At 41.7% G+C, this 25242-nt stretch overlaps 1 protein-coding gene across 1 annotated transcript; it reads right to left on the bottom strand.

The window, feature by feature from the left end:
- Window positions 1-1364: 1364 nt before the first annotated feature.
- EIF3J (eukaryotic translation initiation factor 3 subunit J) lies at window positions 1365-24544 on the bottom strand. The gene is made up of 8 exons (XM_054042715.1): window positions 24429-24544; window positions 24243-24343; window positions 11913-11970; window positions 11557-11648; window positions 10811-10925; window positions 6184-6342; window positions 4433-4506; window positions 1365-2379 (listed from the first exon to the last, which is right to left on the bottom strand). Exons 1-8 carry the CDS (start codon window positions 24451-24453, stop codon window positions 2248-2250), a joined length of 756 nt encoding a protein of 251 aa, XP_053898690.1. The 5' UTR covers window positions 24454-24544; the 3' UTR covers window positions 1365-2247.
- Window positions 24545-25242: the final 698 nt, after the last annotated feature.

Raw genomic sequence — 25242 nt, 5'->3', positions numbered from 1 at the left:
GACTGATCACATAAGCCTAGACTTAGATGCTAATAACTTTCACAGCATGTAGAAATACACATGAGATAAAAAGGAGGAAAGCTATAGCGCTCACTACACCTCTGACCCCTCACTTGTCTCTAGATGCATCCATGTCTGACTAAGCTCTAGCCCTGTGGCAGTGTACCTGGCAGGCTGTGCTTCTGATCATCCAGCAGAGGTGCAAGAGAATCTGTTTGCCAGGAACAGCTCTGCCAGCTGCATCTCCCTCTCTCACTAGCGTGACTGTTTAGTGTCCTTTGATCTTTCAGCTTCAAGCCTTGTAACTTTGGCTGGAGCCTGGAAGTAGTGTCAGCTCAGGCATTCTCCAGCAATGACCCCCCCACCATGTTTCCCAGGAGATGACCCAATGTCTCTAGTTAAGCCATCTCCCTTTGGGGGTTTGTAAACATCCCTGCTATTAAACTTACACAAACAGTAGTATAGCCATACACTGTCCCCATAACCAGATTACATACAGTATTCAGGCCCATGCCCCTCACTCATTCCATTAAACAGTTTTAAACTATAATTCCAGTTTTGTTTAAGCTGAGGCTCTGTGTAATGCAGAAATAAAATGACCAGAGACTACAGACTGAGCAGTTAAGAAAACTTTAGTCACCATTTTGTCAACACCTCACACTGACAGAGATGTCACATCTAACATCCTTTAGTTAAGGGGCAAGTTTCATGAACTCCCCCCATATGGAAATCTCCAAAGGTCCACTAAGCCCACGCTTAACATTCCTGACATTAAGGTTAAAAACTAAAAATTATTTTGTGCTGCATGAATCTGAATTTAGTGTTAAAGATATCCTAATTGTTTTTAGTAACATGGGGTGTAATGGTATGTCTTGGTTTAAATTGCTGCCTTAGGGTCAACTAAGGTTGGGAACAGATTTCAATTCATGGATCACAGTACTGAACACTGCAATCCCATGCCCCAAGTCTGTTTCACTACACTGCCAATTTCAAGGTTCATCCATTTGGAACAGTAAAGTAAACCACACCAAGAAACTGGACATGCATATTGTACGATAGGGACAGGCTGCTCTGGTGGTCACTCACTGAAGCAAACACTTCAGGAGTAGTAGAGATTCTTTAGGGGGCATGGGCAAGGGTTATTCTGAGAGGCAGGCATGAAGGGCTGAACCCTTCACTAGTAATTATGGTGCATTTGGTAACCAGCCTTCGGCTTATGTTTTGCTCCTGTTAGGCAACAATCTGAGAACCTTGACCCATCTGCTTCGTAGTCAAGAGAATCCTCTTGTCAGCTTAGCTATGTGGCCCAGAAACACTGTTCTAGAGCTTTAACACTAAAATAAGTACTCCCAATACACAGGCTCTGAAGTCCTCACAATAGTGATTTTATTAAATTAGTTGCTTTATAAAACATTGCAGATGTCATAATTGTTAACATAACAATTTGCCCAACTGTAGTAACTGTTGCAGTTTGCTAAGCAGGTTTTTGTAAATGAAAGAAAATGGTAAAGTCCTATCACAGCCCATGAGAACAAAGGAATTTGGTTCTCAGACACTTAAACCAGGCAGTTAACTGTTAGAATAACCAACCCGTACAGCTGCATTAGTAGATAATGTAAACTAACTGCTTATACTCAAGATATCACAAATCATTTTTCAAATGCAACAAGGAACTATTTTCTTGTTTTGACCAAAATAAGTTTTATTTTAAAATGTCAAGCTTTGAAAGAATGGGTGTGTATCAAGTGATTAATTTTCAGGTGCAGTATCCTTACTTTGAAGTTAGCAGTCCCCTTCACAATCTATTTAAAAAAAAAAAAAAAAAAAAAAACAGCTCTAACTTAGACAAAGCAATTTTAATACTAAGTGCACACCATGCCCTTGCTGCAAACTGCTTTTGTTCACAAGATAAATCATTCAAGGAGGTACAGTTAAGGCTGTATTACTAAACTGTGCTGGTAATAATACAACTTTTACTTTGTTGAAATTCATGTCCAACTTAGTGGTTTTGTTACTATGAAACCAGATAGCAACAATTAAAAACATTATTAGAATTTTGTTTTTTCTGTGATTGAGTTTCATCATTTTAACCCCTTGATGGGACTTTAGCACCACCCTGTCAAAGAGTTAAACCACCAGCACAAAGATACTGCACTTTCCATTGTAGCATTTGGCAGAATTTAAAGGAAAAGAAGTTGTGCTACATGTTTAAGGGCAACAGAAAGACAACACAAGGAAAGATAAATGTCACATGAAGTCTTCAAAATCTTGTACATATCCTCCATCATATCCTCCATAATCTGCCAGATCATCTTTCATAGTGGCCTTTAAACCACCTCCGGGCACAACGCCTTTTTTCTTCTTTTTGGCTTTACTTTGCTGAGGAAAGACCAAAAAAGATTTGGTTTATTTTAGAGTCACTATTAAATGTAACATGCTAATTTCCTTGAAGTGCTGGTAAAACATAAGAAGAATATTAACCCTAGGATCCTGGCAGTTTCCTATCTGGGTAATTAAATACAGCACACTTAAATTCCCCTGTACTTCTGATCTGTTAGTTGGCAAAAGTGTTCACTTCCTACCATGTAATGTGTGTGCACTACTGCTATTGACCCCAGAGGCAACTGAATTTCAGTTCAACTCTCATTCATGGCAAAAACACTGTCTAGCAGACTCGCTTCACCATAATCAGAATAGCAGCATGTACTCTGTGGTACACAACCACCCTTCACCAAACTTGTTACACTATATGTAGCCTAAGTTTATTTTCCTGAAGGAGGAGAGGCACTGTGCCAATGCAAAATTATAGATATTCAGTTTTATACTGTTACTGATGTAGTTGGTGGGAATCTTTATTTTAGGGTTTTATATGGCTGCCCATCACCTTAGTATCGGAGCATGTAATGTCAGTAGCAAAATCCCTAGTGAATTTATGGAGTTTCTGGCTCTTCTGTTTTAAGGTAAAAACTTTGCTTGGGTATAGTCTTTTTGGTTGGTTGATTTAAAAAGAAAAAATGAAACATGATTCAGCCAAGATCACTTACAAGTGAGATGTTGTGAGCTTATTCCAAAGAGCTACAATATTGTGAATTACTGAGTTGAGAGGCAAGCTATTTCTTGCATGTTAATATTAACCACTTCGGTACATTCTTTGTAAATGGATGTGGCACAGAAGGATTAATAAAAAAGTTAGCTATACCAAAGAGAAATAACTGACATCCAAATCTGAGATATTTAAAAAAAAGAAGCCAAGTTTAGCTTCCTGATGAAAGTCAGCTACCAAAATCAGCAGTGAAGCACAACAGCACCTGCCCTTCTCTCAGCTTTGTACATAGAAGGGGACGTTCACATCTCAAAGTCTAGTTCTATTAGAAATGCAGAATTAGTTCAATATCACTTTACAGACGATATTTTATGGCCTAGTTTATACTGTTAATCTTCTCTTGATCTAAACCATTTATTGTAAATTGCCACCCACTAGAACAGTTTGGAGAACATGAGTAGAAAGTGTTTCCAATCCCCCACCCATTTTGGGTAAAAAGTAGCAGAGTTGTGCATTTATGGAGCACTTATTATTCACATTGAAGGCCCAGAAGTGGGTTGCTTCCTTCAAGAACTCCCTAGTACAAGTTTTGAAACTAGTCTCATTTCAATTCTTTGCTGGGCAGTATGGCTTGGATTTGCCAGTTAATGTTCAGTTAGCTATTTTTTTAAATTCTGGTCTCATTGACATTTAGTTATGCAATTCCCACAACTTCAGTGTTATGACTTTTGCACAAGAAACATTTTTAAAACATTTTACACAATTTGTATAATCACAAAGCACTAATTATACTATAATTTGATCGTGTTATCACTCACTTAATGCTTTTCCCAATTAAGTTGTATGGACACCAGAGAGGCATACTGACATGCTATCTAGTTCTGTTATCTGCTGTTAAGTTGCTCTGATCACATTGATCTTAGTTTTATTAAAGGTTGAGAAAAAAGATTTAAATTACTTCCATAAAACACATTTAACTAAGATTCTAGTTGTCTGGTTTGAACTAAAATATACACTTCTCCCACCTGTCCAGGACAACTGGACACTTCCACCTCTATTTCTACTCCAGCACAGAGGCAAAAAAATTGAACAGAATCAGTGCAAAGATGAGAGGGGGGGAAGCTAAAGATTACTGGCAAAATGGTGCTCACTTTATATGAGTACACTTGTTTTAAGTTTATGGAACATTCCCAAGTTTAGCCCTAGAACAATATCCCAAATCAGAATTTCAACTATCTTCTCATTAACAAATTAATTGTGTTAAATCAAAAGCACATTTGACTTCAAAACCTAGAACCCCTTAGATTTATAGAAGGTGCACATCTTAGTGCATATTGGTATTATGCAAGTTATGGAAAGACAGTATAGAAAGAGATGCAGAAGTCTTACCTTCTCTTGTTTTTGTTTTTCACTGCATAGCACTGTCAAAGCATTTGTGATCTTTTTCAAATCATCAACTTCCACTACAAAGAGGAAGAAAATTAGACTGCTACCAATATTGTTTTCAGAAAGCCTTCAAATAATCACTGAATCCTCTAAAATCCAGTAAGTAGAGATTTATATCTGGTAGTTTATTCCTTTAACTGGAGTCAAAATTTCATTGTAAACAGTGGAATACATGCAGGGCAATGTTGATTCTCAGCATCAGTCTAGGATTTCACATCCCCCTGATAATTTGTGTAATGGGCAGCGTAAGATGGCCAATGTAATCAATAAATTTAGGAGACCAACATTTGAACACTGTTACATCTTACATTTCTAAAGCTTATGCTGCAAGGTTTCAGTCTGCCATCAGTAGGGGTCAGCAAGTGATTCCTCCCACCCCCAAACTTTTTTTTTTTTTAAATCTTCTTCCTCTGGATCGCCAGGGATGGGACATTGTGCAAGGGGGGGTTAGGTCTCTGAGATGCCACAGAATTTTCTCAGGTGCATGGCTGACTGGTTCTTATTCACATGCTCAGGGTCTAACTGATTATGTGGGGTCAGGAAGGAGTTTTCATCCACATCAGACTAGTAGTGACCTTGGGGGGCGCAGGTTCAGCTTCCTCTCCTGTGTGGGGGTGCTGGTCTCTTGCCAGGATTATCTGGGTATATCTCATTTTCCTGCCATTGTGGGGGCCTCAAGCCCTGGTGCAGTTCAGTCCCTCCTATGCTCTCTCCTTGGCACATAAATCTAGTCTCCTGTGAGCTGTAATACCTGCTCTAAATTTGGTTGTTCGGTATCGCTTGCAAGTGGCTGGGTGGTTTTGGTGGCCCATGATATACAGAAGGTAAGACTAGGTATGTGGTGGTCCCTTCTGGCCTTAAACTCTGATGAGCACATTATGCTGCTAGATTTGTAATATGGTCAACTGTTTGTGTCTAAAGGTCAAATGGTTTGCCTAAAATAAGTTTGAAGGCTTTTAGAGAGAGAAGATTCCAGGAGGAGAGGGATGTTACATGCACTTAATGCTCAGTTTAACAATCCTTCATGTTAGAGGATTTGGACTCCAATCTAACAGTTCAAAATCAGTTGCAGTAGGCCAACCATCCAATGTATTTATATGGCACAAGCTACAATATCAAATTGCCACTACACTGAAGGACAGGATGTACGAGCACAGGAAAAAGGGAAGTCTCAAAACAGAATTATGCACCAAATACCTCAGCCAGCCAAAGCAGTGAAAACAAGTCAACTGTAGTTTTCTTTCAACAGACAGTTGTGTTTTGGAATTAAACTGCTTCAAATTTCCAGTGTTATACGAACTCAGTTTTGTATCTCATTCCTCTACTGAGCTGTTTAGAATTACATGGATCAGGAAGCCTTTTTCTCTTCTTGAATAGAGGTTCTGCAGGGCTGTGTAAGACTTAGATCAGTATAAAATTTGCCTGTATGTTTAAGTGGGCTATCCTGACCTGACAGTACCAGTCAGAGAAGATCAATCACAGAGGAAACACCACCTGCATTAAAAGATGAAGAGCATGCAGGTGCTGATTCTCAGTCAGGTAGTAGTCAAAAATATTCTCTGGGAAGAGTATCCGTGCATCATTTAATGTAGGACTGCATAAATCCCAATTCCGTTTTACTTGATTAATATGTTTGCTACTTTAGCCCTCCACAGAATGTGCTAGGAAATCTCACACTTGAAGTAAAGACTTACATGAAATACATACGTCTCGAACTAATGCTTCCAAAAAACTGGCATAATGTAGAGATTTTTCATACTGTGTAATTTTTTCTTTTAATAATCTGCCAAACTCCGTAAAGTCATCTTTTGAAGATGGATTCATGGCATCTATTCCACAAGTATTATTTACACCTGCAGTGAAAAACATAGTATCAGAGAAAATACTGGTGCATTTAACTGTAGTTTGTGTGGGAGGTCAAACAGACCCCACTACATAAGCCCTCTAACCACAGAACAGGTACTTTATCTCTGCTCCCCTTTGGTTCCTCCCCTCAGCTGAAATGATCAACAAGGCAGCAAGCGACACTAAGCTGCCAACTCATTTCACATTAAGCAGCCCAAACAATTTATGCTGGCTTTGAACTAGTGATTTAAGTGAAAGGCTACATATGCCATGAGTTGTACTGAACCACCCACACTGGAATAGTACTGGAGAGACTATTTTCTCCTTACATAAATTCTAGGCCTCAAGCTTGCAGTGCTAGGTTTAGTTGGGATTTTTTAAATTGACTATTAAGACTGATTTTTCTAGGGCTGTCAAGCGATTAAAAAAGATTAATCGCACTGTTAATACCAGAATACCATTTATTTAAATATTTTGGTTTTATACATTTTCCATTTTATTGATTTCAATTGCAACAATACTAAAAGTGTACCGTGCTCACTATTTTTATTACAAATATCTGCACCGTAAAAAACAAAAATAATATTTTTCAGTTCACCTAATACAAGTACTGTAGTGCAATCTCTTTATTATGAAAGTTGAACTTACAAACATAGAATTATGTACAAAAAACCCTGCATTCAAAAATAAAACAATGTAAAACTTTAGAGCCTGCAAGTCCATTGAATCCTACTTGTTCAGCCAATCACTCAGACAAACAAGTTTGTTTACATTTGCAGGAGATAATGATGCCTGCTTCTTGTTTACAATGTCACCTGAAAGTGAGAACAGACATTCGCATGGTACTGTTGTAGCCAACTGAAGATTCATACATCCCTTGATGCTTCAACCACCATTCCAGAGGACACGTGTCCATGCTGATGACGGGTTCTGCTAGATAATGAGCCAAAGCAGTGCAGACCGACGCATGTTCATTTTCATCATCTGAGTCAGATGCCACCAGCAGAAGGTTGATTTTCTTTTTTGGTGGTTTGGGTTCTGTAGTTTCCACATCAGACTGTTGTTCTTTTAAGACGTCTGAAAGCATGGTCCACACCTCATCCCTCTCAGATTTTGGAAGGCACTTCAGATTCTTAAATCTTGGGTCAAGTGCTGTAGCTATCTTTAGAAATTTCACATTGGTACCTTCTTTGCGTTTTTTCAAATTTGCAGTGAAAGTGTTCTTAAAACGAACAACATGTGCTGGGTCATCATCTGAGACTGTTATAACATTAAATATATCGCAGAATGCAGGTACAAGAAGCAGGAGACATACAATTCTCCCCCAGCGAGTTCAGTCACAAATTTAATTTACCCATTATTTTATTAAATGTCATCAGTATGGAAGCATGTCCTCTGGAACAATGGCCAAAGCATGAAGAGGCATATGAATCTTTAGCGCATCTGGCACGTAAATATCTTGCGACGCCAGATACAACAATGCCATGCAAATGCCTGTTCTCACTTTCAGGTGACACTGTAATTAAGAAGTGGGCAGCATTCTCTCCCGTAAAACAAAATTGTTTGAGTTAGCGATTGGCTGAACAAGAAGTAGGACTGAGTGGACTTGCAGGCTCTAAAGTTTTATATTGTTTTGTTTTTGAGTGCAGTTATGTAACAAAAAACCCTACATTTGTAAGTTGCACTTTCATGATAGAGAGTGCACTACAGTACTTGTATGAGGTGAACTGAAAAATACTATTTCTTGTGTATCATTTTTACAGTGCAAATATTTGTAATAAAAATATAAAGTGAGCACTGTACACTTTGTATTCTGTGTTGTAATTGAAATAGATATATTTGAAAATGTAGAAAAACATCCAAAAATATTTCAATTGGTATATTCTATTGTTTAACAGTGTGATAATAGTGATTAATTTTTTTAATTGCAATTCACTTTTTTTGAGTTAATTGCGTGAGTTAACTGCGATTAATCAACAGTTGTAGATTTTTCCAAACCAAAGCAGACTGGATTATTTCTGAAGAAAATCACTGAAAAAATACAAGTGAAAGCACTCCCAGAAAACATGAATGCTGTATTAAACCCACTGAATAATTCACTTGATAAGTAGAGTGAAAAAAATCCAGTTTTTTATTTATATTGGATTTTTTTATTATAGTTTTTTTTTTTTTTAATATACCTGTTCAAATCAAATCTGATTTTACAAGTTATGTTAAGGCCTAAATTTATAATCTCAAAAATTTAAATAAAAAAAATAAATATGTTGACATGAACCTCTATCAAAAACGTAAGTTAAAGGCTGCATTTTTATCTAAAAGAAAGAATCAGTGGGAAAACATTAATTTTTGAGGTCAAGCTTTATAAATATGGCACAGGAGGTCGTGAACTATACTAAGGACTTGTTTTGTTCAATAAGAATAAGTTTTATATGCTGTTGTGTGGTTAATTAAATTCCAGTCACAATCCAAATGCAGCTTGACACAAATCATGAGCAAAAAGTTAATTATCTGGTAAATAAGCAATACATCACTCACCACTGTACATAATGTACAAATTAATAAGTATTTGAAAATATTAAGCTACATAATTGCTTAGATAAATGTACAGTGTACTTTCCTAGGTAGCAAAAAGATGTACCAAATTTAGTGTGAAAGCTCCATTTAGTTGTAAATCAACATGTTTTAATGGCATGTTAACCAATGAGAATGCACCTTTCTTTAAAAAACAAGTACAAATGATAAAGTTGATTAAAATAGAAGATTTGAGTCACCAAGTAGAAATCCTCAATTTAAATCACCTTGATTTAAATCAATCCATCCTGTTTGTAAGGAAGTTTATCAATACTTTGTCAATTCTGTCAGGAAAGCACAAGATAATAGTGAGCCCCCGAACCTAGTTAAATTTACCATTCTTTTAACTGCCCTTAGAAGCCAAATACCCTTTCACCAACTTCATTGCATTTTCAACACTTAGCTCAGTGGCTCTCAACCTCTCCAGAGCACTGCACCCCTTTCAGGAATCTCATTTCTCTTGCGTACCCCCAAGTTTCACCTCCCTTAAAAACTACTTGCTTACAGAATCAGACATAAAAATACAAAAGCATCACAGCACACTACTACTGAAAAATTACTTACTTTCTCATTTTTTACATTTCCCATATAATTATAAAATAAATCAATTGCAATATAAATACTGTACTTACATTTCATTGTATAGGCTATAGAGCAGTATAAACAAGTCATCTGTATGAAATTTTAGTTTCTTCTTCGAGTGCTTGTTCATGTCAATTCCGGTCAGGTGTGTGTGTGCGCACCATGTGCACAACAGCTGGAAGATTTTTTCCCCTAGCAGTATCCATAGGGTCAGCCTGGGCACCCCCTGGAGCCACACCTTCATGATGCCCAATATAGGGCCCTCTGACCCGACACCCGCTCCCCCCTCCCAGTTTCTTCTTGCCGAGTACTCCGACAGAAGGATAGGAGGGAGGGTATTGGAATGCACATGAACACCACATCTCGAAGAACAAGTGTTACGAGAAGGTGAGTAACCGTTTTTCGTACTGACTTCGCCAGTGCTTTTTACGTAGACTGTTGCAAAAATAGGCAAATATCTCGAAGCGTTGATGTACCCCCTGGAAGACCTCTACATACCCCTGGTTGAGAACCACTGACCTGCCTTATCACATAGTCTGACCAAACTAAACATGCTTAATCGATGGTGAACCATGCCCCTCAGAAAGCCTCACCCACCTCACAGGTAATCTGGCTGCACTATGGAGAGCATCCCACACAATTAGAGGCTACCAGTTTCTTCCACCCGACTTCTCTTCATACAAAAGATGGCTATTGGCTGGGAAGTTCAATCAGGCAAAGCATTCCTACCTAACTTCCTACAAGCAGTCACTACAACCACTAGTTGGCAGAAAATGCAATTTAGTTTCTAAAGCTGTTGTGGGGTGCTTGAAATTAGAGAGTCGTTATGATGTATACTTCCAGATATAAATAGACATGTTGTTTGAACACAAACTTCTGGTTGACATCAGTGTAACTCACATCCACGGTGACATTCGTAAGACTCCAAACTAACAAAAGTAATTCTGATCAACAACACGCGTCACAGGATGTTTTCCCAAACATACTGTGTCTTAAAGGTTCTCAACACCAAAAGGCATCAACTCTTACCTACGACTGTCACAATCTTTTAAAATATATATATATATAGAGAGAGAACACACTCCAAAGTGCTGGTTAAAAAGAGAGGAACAGTTATGAAATAGCTTTAGTTGGATGCAAAGTTTCATTCTGATATTTTTATAACAGTAAGAGTAATATCACAGCAGTCCTATTTTTTTGGATCAATATACTGCTATACTTGAAAGCTAGATTAAGAATTGATTGCAGTTAACTTTCTAAATTACTTCTGTCATACTGTAACACCACCAACTGCTTGCTTGGATTAGGTGTATCCACACTTACCGAACGTTTCTTTTGCTAACTCAAGATCTGATTCCTCTTGTAATTTCTTTAGTCGTAGTTTGTCTGCTAACTGTTCTTCTGGTGTAAGTTCTTTAGCTTCCTCTGGTGCCTCTAACTAAAAAAAAGTATATAAAGTAGATTGATTGACCTGTGGCAAGTCTTTCATTTTGGTCATTATTGCTAACCATGCATAAGCAATCTATTTAACTAAAAGTCTTCAAATAATGACAGCTTACATTGGTGGCAAGTGAATTACATTTCTTGCCCATGAACGGAGCAGTTGCAGGTGTGGTCATGTCATCAAGCTAATGGAACAACATGCTTCTGTTTGAAGTAGTTCTTCCTGAAACGCAGGCGTTCTGTTCTGAACAGCAAGCCTAACACTTGTGTTTAAACATTCCAAGTTGAAATACTGATAACCACAAGCAAGCCACAGGCAGAAAAATACCAAACCCTCACCAAAAGTAATTTCACACACTGTTGAGTATTATAAACTCAATGGACACACTTAGAAAAAGGATGGAAATCTGATAAGTACTATTTCAAACTCTTAGATGTTCAAGTTCTTATGCAGACTACATCAGGACTATTCTTCCCTAGAAGAACAGGGTGACAAAACTCACTGTAGGGGCACGTCATAAGTATCAGTCCTTTAATTCTCAGACTACATTTGTTTTTCTAGACTAAACAATAAGCTGATCTCCCTCTTCCCATAAAAAGCTAAAATCCTGACAGTGAAGTCTTACTCTTTTTTTAATCTCCTCTTGCTTTTTCTTCAGCTGCTTTTCTCTCTCTTTTATTTTTTCTGCTATTTTCTTCTTTTCTGAAACTTTTGATTCTGTAAAACAGTGAACAACAAAGCCTTTTTAAAGAAATCTAGTGCATAAAGAACATTGTCACAATGTGGGGAAAAAAGCACCTACAGCGATGATCCAATCAGAAACCAGAGGTGACCAATGTAAAAAGCATGCACTGTCACCCACACGTGCACAACCCTTGGTCTATTATGTCCCATAAATACAGTTCATAAACTTGGAATACAGAATCCTATGTTTTTCTTTGTTCTATATACAATGAAGTGTGCTCCTCAAATAGTCCTCACCTGCTTTTATCTCTGTCTCTTTTTCTTCCTCCTCCTCCTCTTCATCATCCCAGTTATCCTACCAACAGGAAGGAGTATGAGTTATCAGTATTTATCTTACTTCTGAACCACTAAAGGTATCTGTGCAGAAAGAAGTGTCTGCACTGCACTTTCATCATTAAAACTTTTGTTGCTTGGGGTGTGAAAAAAACAACCATCCTAAATGACAAAAGTGCCAGCGGGGACAGCGCTTTCTCAGCAGGAGCTGCTCTCCCATCGATGAAGCACCCGCCCCTCTTTCGGAGTGGTTTTATTTTGTTGCCAGTGACAAAGAGTGGCTACGCTGCGCACCTTACAATGGTGTGGCTGCAGTGGCAAATCCGCACCATTGTACGATGCACAGTGTAGACATGGTCTTAATGTTACCACAGTAACAGAAGCAAGACAAAAAAACTGCCACAATCCATTTGCTGGGCAAAAATTGTTACAGACGCTCCCCGACTTATGCAAGGGTTCCGTTCTGAAATGCCTTGCATAAGTCGAATTTTGCATAAGTCAGGAACGTATACCCAACAATTACGGGGGGAAAAAAAGCTTATGGAACTTTTTACATAAGTGCAGATTTGCGTAAATTGGGTTTGTGTAACCCGGGGAGCATCTGTATAAGAAAAAATTAATTTATGAGTAGATATCTGATAGAATGATTTGATTCTTCTCTAAGCACATTCATCACCAGAAACAAAATGGGCGTAGCAGAATAGAGAGGACACTGATTTTGTGCAATAAATTAAGCATTACAGAATCAGGACGGAGAGCTCTGATGGGATGTTGCCCTGGTAGCAGTAGCAGTGTTATTTGGTGATTAAATCTGAACATAATCCATTTAGTACCCATCAGGATTTTAAAATGTCAAAAGCTGCCATTACAGGCATACCAATTAATGCACCGGGGGATGACAAACTATCAATACATGTGACTCTTTGATTCATAGAGTTAAGACAGAAGGAACAATTATGATCAACTGATCTGTCAGTTTCAGGGTTAACTGCACCTTTGATCCCCTTCCTGGTCTTCCTTGAGGGCATCCACTTAAGATTTTAGGCTTCCCAGCCATCAGCACTCTCATGGCAGAGACCTGCGTCTCTCTCCTTTCTGACTAGGGGTTTAGGGTCCCTCTGCACCTCATTATGATTTTCCAGCACCTGTGGTTAACTCTTTCTCCAAGGGCTGTAACTGTAATCCAGGTACCAACCAGCCTTTACAAAGCAAACTGCATTTATTCTTGGGGTAAAAACATTACAGAAAAAAAACCATCTACATGCATGCTAAAAGCCTACCAGAAGTCACATCCAACCCCATCAGGGGACTCTGCTGTGCCAGTCTCTCAAATGCCACAACTGGGTTTGCATGTGTTGTTCCTTGGTTACATGTTTTTGGGATCAGGAGCCAGATCCCAGCTGGACAGTTCAACTATTTCTTTATACAGCTCGGGCCTTTGATCTCCAGTCTCAGGGAATTACTAGTCAATGGCCCTCTCCTTAGGAGTGGCTTCAAAGGACTGGGGTTTTCCATAACCCGCATTAACCACTCCCTGGAAAACCACTTAACACTTACTGTCCCTAAAGTCCTTGCCCATCTAGTACATTCAATAGTCCTTTCAACTCCGTACACTTCCAGTTCTAACATGTCACACAAGCATTCCTAAAACCCCAATACGCACCTGGGGAAGTGAGGAAACAGACTGACAGAGCGAGACGGGTACCCAGAAATTACCTACTACAGGACAGGCCCAACAAGGACAATAACAGAACACCACTGGCCATCACATACAGCCCCCAGCTAAAACCTCTCCAGCGCATTATCCACGATCTACAACCTATCCTGGAAAATGATCCCTCGCTCTCACAGACCTTGGGAGGCAGGCCAGTCCTCGCTTACAGACAACCCCCCAACCTGAAGCAAATACTCACCAGCAACTACACACCACACCACAGAAACACCAACCCAGGAACCAATCCCTGTAGCAAACCTCGTTGCCTACTCTGTCCCCATATCTACTCTGGCGACACTATAAGAGGACCCAACCACATCAGCCACACCATTAAGGGCTCATTCACCTACACATCCACTAATGTTATATATGCCATCATGTGCCAGCAATGCCCCTCTGCCATGTACATTGGCCAAACCGGACAGTCCCTCCGCAAAAGAATAAATGGACACAAATCGGACATCAGGAATGGTAACATACATAAGCCAGTAAGTGAACACTTCAATCTCCCTGGTCATTCTATTACAGATTTAAAAGTCACTATAATTGAACAAACAAACTTCAGAAACAGACTTCAAAGAGAAACAGCAGAACTAAAATTCATTTGCAAATTTAACACCATTAATCTGGGCTTGAATAGGGACTGGGAGTGGCTGGCTCATTACAGAACCAGCTTTTCCTCTCCTGGAATTAACACCTCATCTATTACTGGGAGTGGACTACATCCACCCTGATTGAATTGGCCCTGTCAACACTGGTTCCCTGCTCTCCATGTGTCAGTATATAATGCCTGCATCTGTAACTTTCACTCTATGCATCTGAAGAAGTGAGGTTTTTACCCATGAAAGCTTATGCCCAAATAAATCTGTTAGTCTTTAAGGTGCCACCAGACTCCTTGTTGTTTTTGACTTCCTGTATACAGTAACTCCTCACTTCAAATCATCCCAGTTAACATTGTTACGTTGCTGATCAATTAGAGAACGTGCTCGTTCAAAGTTGTGCAGTGCTCCCTTATAATGTTGTTTGGCAGCCGCCTGCTTTGTCCACGGCTTGCAGAAACAGCAGGCCGTTGGAGCGAGCTGGTGGGGGCCTGGAACCAGGGTGGACCTGCAGCCCCCTATCAGCTCCCCACTCCCCTAAGTTCCCTTGTGGCAGCTGCCCAGCAGGCTAGCAATTGCCAGCAGTTCAGCTGTCCCTCCCCCACTTCCAAGTGCTGCTCCTGGGAGCTTCCTGTGCGGAGGGGGGAAGGAGGCGGCTAATGTCAGGGTATCCCCCTCCCCCCTGCACCTCGCTTACCCCATCTCCAGAGAACAGGGGGACACACGACAGGATTCAGGACGGAGGGAGCATGCTGGCAGCACTGCGGTCTCAACTTCCTGGTCTACTTAAAAAGGCAATGTACTTAGAGTGCGGTCAGCGTACTTAAAGGGGCAGTGCGCATCTCTCTTTCTCTCTTACACAGGGGAAATTGGATTTGCTTAACGTCGTTTTACTTAAAAAGTCGCATTTTTCAGGAACAGAACTACAACGTTAAGCAAGGAGTTGCTGTACCACAAAGACAGAATTTTGCCCAGTAATTCCAGCATAGAACCCATAGCTTCTGGTTGAGCTGTTACAACTCATCTTTTAGAACATCGCTCAATCCTGATTTAAGGACTCCAAATGATGGAGAATCCACCATGTCCCTAGGTAAATGTTGGTCCAATGGTAGATTACCCTCACTTAAAAATTTGCACTTTGCCTAGTCTGAATTTGTTCAACTTCAACCACTGGATTTTGTTATGCTTTTCTCCGTGTGATTAAAGAGCTGTTTACTATCAAATCTCTTTTCTATAATTAAGTCACCTCTTAGCCTTCTCTTGGATAAACTGAATAGATTGATATTAACTCTCTCACCCAAAAGCTTATTTTCCCAATCTCAACTCATTCATGTACTTTTTCTGAACCCTTTCCAATTTTTCCATCATTTTAAAATCTCCATTAATGGTCTCACTAAAGCTGTACAGAGTGGTTCACACACCTCCCTATCTCTAGTCAGTATTCACCTGCTTATACATCAAACAATCACATTAGTTCTTAGCCAGTGCACTATATCAGCTCACGTTCAGTTGACCCTAACATTTCTTTCAGAGTCACTGCTTTCCAAAATATGGTTCCCCATTCTATAACTGTGACCAAGATTCTATTCCTAGGTGTATGACTCATGTATTAAAATGCACGTTGTTCAAGTAAACCCTGCTTACCAAGAGAGAGATTGCGCTATAGAACTAACCTGTCATTATTCAATACTTCACCAATTAGTGTCCACTACAAACTTTGCCAGCAGTGGTTTCTTCCAGATCATAAGATATTGAATAGATTGGGCCAGGAATAGATCCCTGCAGGACTCTGCTCAGAACATCCCCACTGGATGGGGATCCCCATTTATAATGTTCAGATCAGTTTAAATGCATTTAATCTGTGCTGCTTTGATTTTGTAAAGGGTAATGTTGTAGTCAGAATGTCAGGCAGTACTAAGTCAGCCTCCTTACGGAAATCTAAGGATGTTAACACAATTACATTATCACCTACACTTAACCTCAGCAAATAATATCAAATTTGACAAGACCCGTTTTCCTCCAAATCATATTAATAGTGTGCTACCATACTTTACTCCTGTAGGCTATGTCTACACTACAGCTGAGAGCGAGCCTCCCAGGCCCGGGGGGCTATGATAGAGGTCTGTAAAATCATAACTGGTGTGGAGAAAGTAAATAAGGAAGTGTTATTTACCCCTCCTCCTAACACAAGAACTAGGGGTCACCAAGTGAAATTAATAGGCAGCAGGTTTAAAACAAAAAATTAAGTATTACCTCACCCACCTTGTCCCTGGAATTGATAGATTACTATAAGCCAAGGTAATCATAAAATCGTAGGACTGCAAGGGACATTGAGAGATCATCTAGTCCAGTCCCCTGCATTCATGGCAGGACTAAGTATTATCTAGACCACCCCGACAGGTATTTGTCCAACCTGCTCTTAAAACATCCAATGATGGAGATTCCACAACCTCCCTAGGCAATTTATTCCAGTGTTTAACTACTCTGACAGGAAGTTTTTCCTAATGTCCAACCTAAACTGCCCTTGCTGCAATTTAAGCCCATTGCTTCTTGTCCTATCCTCAGAGGTTAAGAACAACAATTTTTCTCCTTCCTCCTTGTATCAACCTTTTATGTATTTGAAAACTTATGTCCCCTATCTTCCCTCATGGGTCATGTTTTCTAGATCTTTAATCATTTTTGTTGCTCTTCTCTGCTCATTCTCCAATTTGTCCACATCTTTCCTGAAATGTGATGCCCAGAACTGGACACGATACTCCAGCTGAGGCCTAATCAGCGCAGAGTAGAGCAGAAGAATTGCTTCTCTTGTCTTGCTTACAACACTCCTGCGAATACATCCCAGAATTATGTTCACTTTTTTTGCAACAGTGTTACAGTGTTGACTCATATTGAGCTTGTGGGCCACTATGACCCCAACAATATGATTATTGTTAATGGAAATTCATGTCAGCTAGTTGACGTGTACTGGAGGGGAAACTAGAATCCGTCTTACAAGTGCCAAATAGTCTTAAATGAATTTGTAGATTAACTTGGATGTCCTGGTACTTGGCTCATCAACTCACAGTTAAAAACTGAGGTCTGCTGTCTTATACCAGTGGTTAAAGTGAGGTATTGATGCTGAGTTCCATTATTGCCAGGGCATCAAATAAACACTGTAGCATAGCAATAAGAATGTAAACCTTGAATTTTGAAATCGCGAGGCTTATCTTAATGGGTAACTATACATCGGTCAGCTGGACATTGATCCCAGGCAAAATTATGAAAAGACTGATGCAGGATGCAGCCAGTGAGGCAATGTCTACGATACAGCTTCGAGTGAGCCTCCCAGCCCGAGCAGACAGACGCGTGCTAGCTCAGCTCGAGTATAGCAGTGTGGATGCTGTGGCTCGGATGGCAGCTTGGGCTCTCCAGCCCACCTGACTCCCTGAGTCTGAGTGGTTAGCCCAAGTCTCAGCCGGAGCGGCAACGTCCATACTGCTATTTTCAGCGTGCTAGCTGTGTGCTGAGCTAGTGCAAGTCTGACTACATAAGAACAGCCAGACTGAGTCAGACCAAAGGTCCGTCTAGCCCAGTAACCTGACTTCTGACTGTGGCCAATGCCAGGTGCCCCAGAGGGAATGAACAGAACAGCTAATCATCAAGTGATCCATCCTGTCGCCCATTCCCAGCTTCTGGCAAACAGAGGCTAGGGACACCATCCCTGCCCATCCTGGCTAATAGCTATTGATGGACCTATCCTCCATGAATTTTATTTAATTCTTTTTTGAATCATGTTATAGTCTTGGCCTTCACAACATCCTCTGGCAAAGAATTCCACAGATTGACTGTGCGTTGTGTGAAGAAATATCTTTTATTCGACCAACTTCTGTTGGTGTGAGAGAAGCTTTCAAGCTTACACAAACCTGAAGAAGAGTTCTGTGTAAGCTCGACAGCTTGTCTCTTTCACCAACAGAAGTTGATCCAATACAAGATATTACCTCATCTACCTCTCTAATATCCTGGGACCAACACGACTACAACCCTGCATTTATCAACTACACTCATTTCATAGATAGCGACTTTCACAACTTTTGCAGAGTACAGTTTACAGATTGCTTCCTTGTCTGATGCCATCCTTCATAGATACACCCTTTTAAAGAGAGGGTGGTTGGGGTGAAATCCCCATGTAGAAGCAGGGTGCTGTGACCATGAGATTTTGCAAACTCATTTGCAGACAATAATGGGTCTGGTTGAAGCTCCTTGGTATCTTCCTAAGGAACCCTCTCTGAGGGGAGTTGTGGGCAATTGTCCCTCTGCCCCAAGGACACTCTCATGGTATACACAGAAGCCTATATTGTGACCTTCCACTCAATGTGCATATGATGCTCCTGAGAAGTTTAGTGAGGACATATGGGCTGCAGTGCATTTAGCAGGCTGATGACCCCCATCTCTATCACATCTGGCCCAGCTAGAACAAATCACATGGTGCCTAGATGAGAGCAAGCTGAGATTTAATCGAGACGAGACTAAGACTCTTGGCAGGCTGGGAAAAGCAGCTGGAAGAATTGGCATCAGCTCCCCTTACAGAAAGAACACAATCGTTGGTAAGACAGGTAAACAACTTGGGGGTGTTAGACCCTGGGCTGCTCTTGGCCCATGAGGCGCTGCAGCCAAGAGTGCTTTCTTCCCATCTGTGCCTGCCCAGAAGAGTGTCACCTTTCCTCTCCAATGCAGAGCATGCCACAATTATCCATGTCTTGTCAGCTCAAGATTATATTGCTGTGATGCACACTACATGGAGCTTCCCCTTGACCTCATTTGGAAGGTGAAGCTAGCATAGAATACTGCAACTCACTTGTTAAGTGTAGTTGAACGCTGGGAGCATACTAGACCAATGCTCCATCATCATCTGTATTGGGTTCCAGTGAACACCTGGGGGGAATTCAACATGTTAATTTTAAAATGTAAAGCCCTAAATTGTCTGGGACCTGACTGTATGAGTGAGCATCTCTCTGCCAGTGACATACTGCCACAGTTGAGATTAGTAGAGGCACTCTTTCTGCAGTTCTTTCTAGATGAATGAGGGGGATCTGCTAGCAGTGCATTTCTGAGAGGGATCCTGTTTCAGGACTCAGTGCTCCACCTTGGTCTGCCAAACCTATCTTATCCCCTTCCCCTGCCTTCCGCACTTCTCTAAACTGCTGGGGGGGGGGGGGGGGGGGGAAGGCCTAGATTGAAGTATATACATTTATGGGCAGTCCTTTGTGATTTTTTATTTATGGGATAGGTGTCCAGGGCTCAGGATGTGCACCTACAATTACATTCTAGAAATCTAAATACATTTCATTAGGAGAAAACAAGTTTCACCTTCTTTTCATTGTTACACCAACTGAGAAGTCCAGTGGCAACACATCCTTAGTTAATTTCTTCATTCCGATGTTGATACTATTACAATGTAGTTTAAATCATTGAAACTCTTGAACTTAATCAAATATGTTTATAAATGACTAAATGAGTAATAATCCAGCTATAACATATGGTTAGGGAAAATGTCTCCCTTTCCACATAAATGATCCCCACACCAAGCAGAAGTAATCAGTTGCTTGCTCTACATTTATATGTGCTATCATTTGTAGCTTTAATGCATGACAATTCAAGTTCCAAAAACAAAGCATTCTTGGAAAGTGACAGGATACTCCAGTGTCTGAGTCCCTGATGACTTCTATTTTAAACAGAACTATCAGAAATATTGATCAAGGAAATCTCTAGACTGTTTCCCTGAACACATTTCCTAGTTCTGGCTCCTTTAGCTACAGGACTGCTGAAGAGTAAATACACCTGCTGCCAAGAAATTTCTGTGTGTTTTCCTGGTAATTTCTGTATTTCAGGTAACATTTTAGAATAATTTCCTTTTACTTTAAAAGGATATCTTAGTTGTAACTTCTGCAGCATCTAAAGTTCCCCCAACTCACTACTTAAAATAAGTCTTGTAACCAAAGTATTTTCAGAAAAAAAAACAAGATCCCAACTCCTAAATCAGCAATAAGAAACCCTAAAGAATAATGGAACACCCTAAAGAGAAACTGTTAGTTGAAAAACACTAAGGGCCTATATATTTAGGTCACTTCGCTTTTGCTTACTGGTGCTGTAGTTTTTCTTTTTAGTTGCCAATTTTGGAAGGAAAAAATATCTAGCGCCAGGCAAACACCTAGCTTGCTGTAGATTCTTCCCAACTTCTGCATCTACTACACAAACACAGATCAGACTACAATAAAAAAGATCACTAATTGTAGTAATTCCTTTTCCCCACTCCCTCCAAATACACCATAAACTTTTTAATTTTAAAACCATAGGCCTTCAGAGGAGTACTAGTGGAGGAAATAAAATGTCTTATGTTAAAATAGCCACGTAAAGCAGGAGTCTTCATATTTTTGGAGGGACTATGATTTTGTCCAGCTATTGTTCACTGTCCTTCAAGAAGTAGACAGCTGGGAAGCACAATTAAGTAGCTATTAGATGTTCAATTACAGGTAGTCAACTCTTCAGTTTCAGGGAAAATGTGAAAAGTAAAGCCTCTTTTGCCAAAAAATGTTTGGGGCTGTGAAGCTCCAATCCAGGTTGTCACTACTCTCTTTTTAAAGATTGATGTAAATACTGTGCACTGAGATATCTTTAACCATTTTGCCTGGCGGGGTCACATGTGTGGAAGAACGAGCACATTTAAAAGCTACAGAGCACCCAGTGTCAATTTGTTCTATCACATTTATTAAGCTTTACCTTGCACAATAGGTGACGTTAAGCTAGCATGAACACCATCCAACCTTAAAAAACTTTCAGAAAGCCTTTGACAACCTCCCTCACCAAAGGCTCTTAAGAAAAGTAAGCAGTCATGGGATAAGAGGGAAGGTCCTCTCACAGATCGGTAACTGGTTAAAAGATAGGAAACAAAGGGTAGGAATAAATGGTCAGTTTTCACAGTTGGAGAAAGGTAAATAGCAAGGTCCTCCAAGAATTTGTACTAGGACAAGTGCTCTTCAACATATTTATAAGCGATCTGGAAAAAGGGGTAAACAGTGAAGTGGCAAAGTTTGTAGTTGATACAAAATTACTCAAGACAGCTAAGTCCAAAGTTGACTGAGAAGAGTTACAAAAGGATCTTAGAAAACTGGGTTACTGGGCAAGAAAATGGCAGACAAAATTCAATGTTGATAAATGCAAGTAATACACATTGGAAAAAAACAATCTCAACTATACATACAAAATTATGGGATCTAAATTAGCTGTTATTACTCAAGGAAGAGATCTTGGAGTCATTGTGCCTAGTTCTCCGAAAACGTACACTCAAAATGCAGCGACAGTCAAAAAAGCTAACAATGTTGGGAATCATTAAGAAAAGGATAGCTAAGAAGATAGAAAATATCATATTGCCTCTATATAAATCCATGGTACGCCCACATCTTGAATACTGAGTGCAGATCTTGTCTCCCCATCTCAAGAAAAGATCTACTGGAATTGGAAAAGGTACAGAGAAGGGCAACAAAAATGAATAGGGGTATGGAACAGCTCCCATATAAGAAGAGATTAATAAGACTGGGACTTTTCAGCTTGGAAAAGAGATGACTAAGGGGGGATATGATAGAGGTTTATAAAATCATGACTGTGTGAAGTAAATAAGGAAGTGTTATTTACTCCCTCTCATAACACAAGGGCTAGGGGGTCACCCAATGTAATTAATAGGCAGCAGATTTAAAAACAAACAAAAGGAAGTATTCCTTCACACACAACACAATCAACCTGTGGAACTCTTTGCCAGAGGATGATGTAAAGGCCAAGACTATAACAGGGTTCATAAAAGAACTAGATAAGTTTATGGAGAATAGGTCCATCAATGGCTGTTAACCAGGATGGATAGGGATGCAAAACCATGCTCTGAAGCGTCCCTAGCCCGTTTGCCAGAAGCTGGGAATGGGCGACAGGGGATGGATCACTCGATGATTCCCTGTTCTGTTCGTTCCTCTGAAGAACCTGGCATTGGCCACTGTCAGGAGACAGGATACTGGGCTAGATGAACCATTGGTCTGACCCAGTACGGCCTGTTCTCCAAAGGAGTCATAACAAGTAATATATTTTATCTATTTACATTTATAGTACATAGAAGAGCACCATCCCAAGCCCCCGTCACTAGTGTATGCACAAACGGTCAGTTATTACAGATAGCACTACCTTGGCGCAACATGAACAACTAGTGCCAGAGTCTTCAATTAGCAAGGATCAATTACTCTAATCTGAACTGCTTTCTTCTTCCTGCCCATGTCTCAACAAATGATAAAATATTAACCTTTCATTTATCTAGTGATCAGTACTAAGATTGTCGATAGCAATTTCTCAGTGTCTTGATTTGAAACAAAGGCATGATTCAATGTTTAACTTTGGACACTAAGTTTACCAATTTTTAATACTTCCGCAGAACCCGAGACCCTTTTGAAGAGTCCTAGATACCAGATGTAGTATGTACCCTCCCATCATTCTGAAGTCTATTAGATATAGTTCTATAGAAGTCATTGCCAGTTGCTGATATCTGCACTGATAATCTGGCCAAGCTCTAAGAAAAAGATCTGGAATTGTTGGGGTATCCATCACTCAACTGATCTTTTTTGGTAAGGGACATATGGGAACTCCACTGCATGGGATTTAGACATTTTAAATGTTTCTGATTTAATAGAGAAGGTTTACAGTTGGACATCTAGTTCAAACTCTAATGCAAAAGACGAACATTGAAATACGGTGAAACCAGCTCCATGATTCTCTAGTAGATAAACCCCATTTTAACACTCTGAACACAACCTAATTCTAAAGGAACACTGAGGGACTGCCTAGTTTCACAGAACTGAGAGGAAGTCAGAAGAGATAACAGTAGGATGGAGGAAAGTTGCTGGCCTGTAGGAGATAGTCCCAAGCTAGGACTATTTGGAACAAGTTCAAATGTTCAAGCCTCGGTTATCCCCTCTGTACCCACCTCTTCCCCAGATGCTCCCTCAGGCTAAAAACCTGCAAGGGGGCAGGGAATAGAGAGACTCTCCACAGGAGAGGCCAATAGTTGAATACCATCTGGCAGATCCCAGAGCAGTTCTGTACTGAGAGGCCTGCCAGCAGCTTGGAGATGGCAGGTGGGCAAAAAACACGATTCTCCATTCCCTGGGATGACACCTTTTGAGATGTAATTGACAGGGGTTTTGCTCTGGAGCTGGGAAAAAAGTTACAGAAGGGAAACCGTGTTTGTTCAACTCAGAAACCAAAGAACAAGTACAGGTCTCAGCTGGGGGTTAAGCAGCCCATTTACAGAAATGTATTCCAAAGTTTTATTTGCCCTTCCAACTTTTGATCACCCAGTGCACCAATTCAGACAGGTTTCAATGCCTATGAAACTGCATAACACGGACTACAGAACTGCACCTCATAATTCCTACACCACGCTCAACTGCTGACTGAACATACGATCTTAAAGACTTCAAGCGACCCAAAATCTGCCACATCCCTACCCACCATTACACCGATCCCTCAAGTGCCGAGCATTAGCAGAACTTCGCCAGAATTATTCTGCCCCAGCTCACCCCCCCCCCCCCCAAGAAGGGTGAAGCTAATCCGTCCCCACGCGCTCACCGGACAAGTTTTACTCATCTGGTAGGAGACTCCCCGAGTCTCCATGTTAATTAGGCCGTTTTCAGGCTCCCCTCCCCTCTGGGAGCCACTCGCACGCCACTGATCCAGGCGGGCCAGGTTCTGACAGCCCCTCGCTCTGAGCCACGCCTGTCACCGCCCGCCCCGAGCCACGTCTCGCCCCCCGGCCCGGCCGCGTGTATCGGCCCGGCCCGGCCGGGAGGGCGCCAGTCACTACGGTTCGGGCAGGGCCGTGCAGCGCCATATGGCCCGGCGCAGCGCCCCCCCCCCCCCGGCAGCCCCCACACCGACCCCGCGGGCGGGCCGAGCTCCGACCGCCCCCACCTTCACTTCGTCCTCTTCATCCTCCCCGGCCCAGCGGTCCCCGCCGGCCGCCGGCACCAGCCGCGTCGCCACCGGATCCGCCCCCTCGAAGGTGTCGGCATCTGCGGGGGAGACGAGAGCGGGTTAGCCGGGCGGGGGGGGGGGGGGGGGAACCCGGCCGGGAACCGAGACGCGGCCCGCACCTACCCCACGAATCTGCCTCCGCCGCCATCTTGCCGCCGCGAGTCCCGCAGGCCCCGCCAGAGCGAGGCGGGCTGAGTCAGCCGAGAGCGTCCCAGCCGGCCCGCTCCGCGCGCGGGGCACGCCGGGATAGCGGCGGACTCCCAGGGCAAGCCCCGCCCCGCCCCGCCCCCGGGGGAGGGGGCGGGGCAGGGAAGCGCTGAGGCCCCGCGAGGACATGCCGGGGGGTCCCGCCAGGAGCTGGGTCCCGGGGCTCGCGTGAGAGCCCGGCCCGGCCCGGCCGCCTCTGGCAAGGGCCCGCGTGAGGGGAGGGAGCCCGTGTGGGGCAGGACTTGGGGGGGTCAGACCAGGTGATCCAGCCCCTGTCGCCCCGGCCCAGCTCCGGGCTAACGGAGCCTGGGGGACCCCCTCCCTGCCCCGCCTGGCTAAGAGCCATGGATCCACCCATCCGCCATGAACTTATCCAGTTCTCTTTTAAACCGTGACAGACTTGGCTTTCACAACATCCCCTGGCAAGGAGTTCCACAGGGTAACTGGGCGCTGAGTGAACATATACTTCCTTTTGTTTGTTTTAAACCTGCTGCCTGTTACTTTCATGTGGTGACCCCTCGTTCATGTGTTGAGGAGTAAATAACACTCCCATATTTACTTTCTCCAGTCATGATTTTATAGACCTCAATCATATCCCCCCTGAGCCATCTCTTTTCCAAGCTGAAAAGTCCCCGTTTTATTAATCTCTCCTCACCCCCTAATCATCTTTGTTGCCCTTGTCTGAAGCTTTTCCAGTTCCAAGTTGGGGGCAGGAAGCAGCAATCAGGGG

Source organism: Malaclemys terrapin, chromosome 10 (genome assembly GCF_027887155.1).
Source record: "Malaclemys terrapin pileata isolate rMalTer1 chromosome 10, rMalTer1.hap1, whole genome shotgun sequence".
Classification (NCBI taxonomy): Eukaryota; Metazoa; Chordata; order Testudines; family Emydidae; genus Malaclemys; species Malaclemys terrapin.
The sequence above is the reverse complement of the archived record's forward strand: the minus strand, read 5'-3'. Positions and strand labels throughout refer to the sequence as shown.

Bases quoted from the DNA above. Each gene is read 5' to 3' on its own strand.
- EIF3J (XM_054042715.1), bottom strand. From the start codon at position 24,453: ATGGCGGCGGAGGCAGATTCGTGGG. The intron at 4,507-6,183 runs GTAAGTCTTTAC...TCCTCTTTGTAG, and splicing joins TCGAGACGTATGTATTTCAT to TGGAAGTTGATGATTTGAAA. The intron at 2,380-4,432 runs GTAAGACTTCTG...GTCTTTCCTCAG, and splicing joins AAAAACAAAAACAAGAGAAG to CAAAGTAAAGCCAAAAAGAA.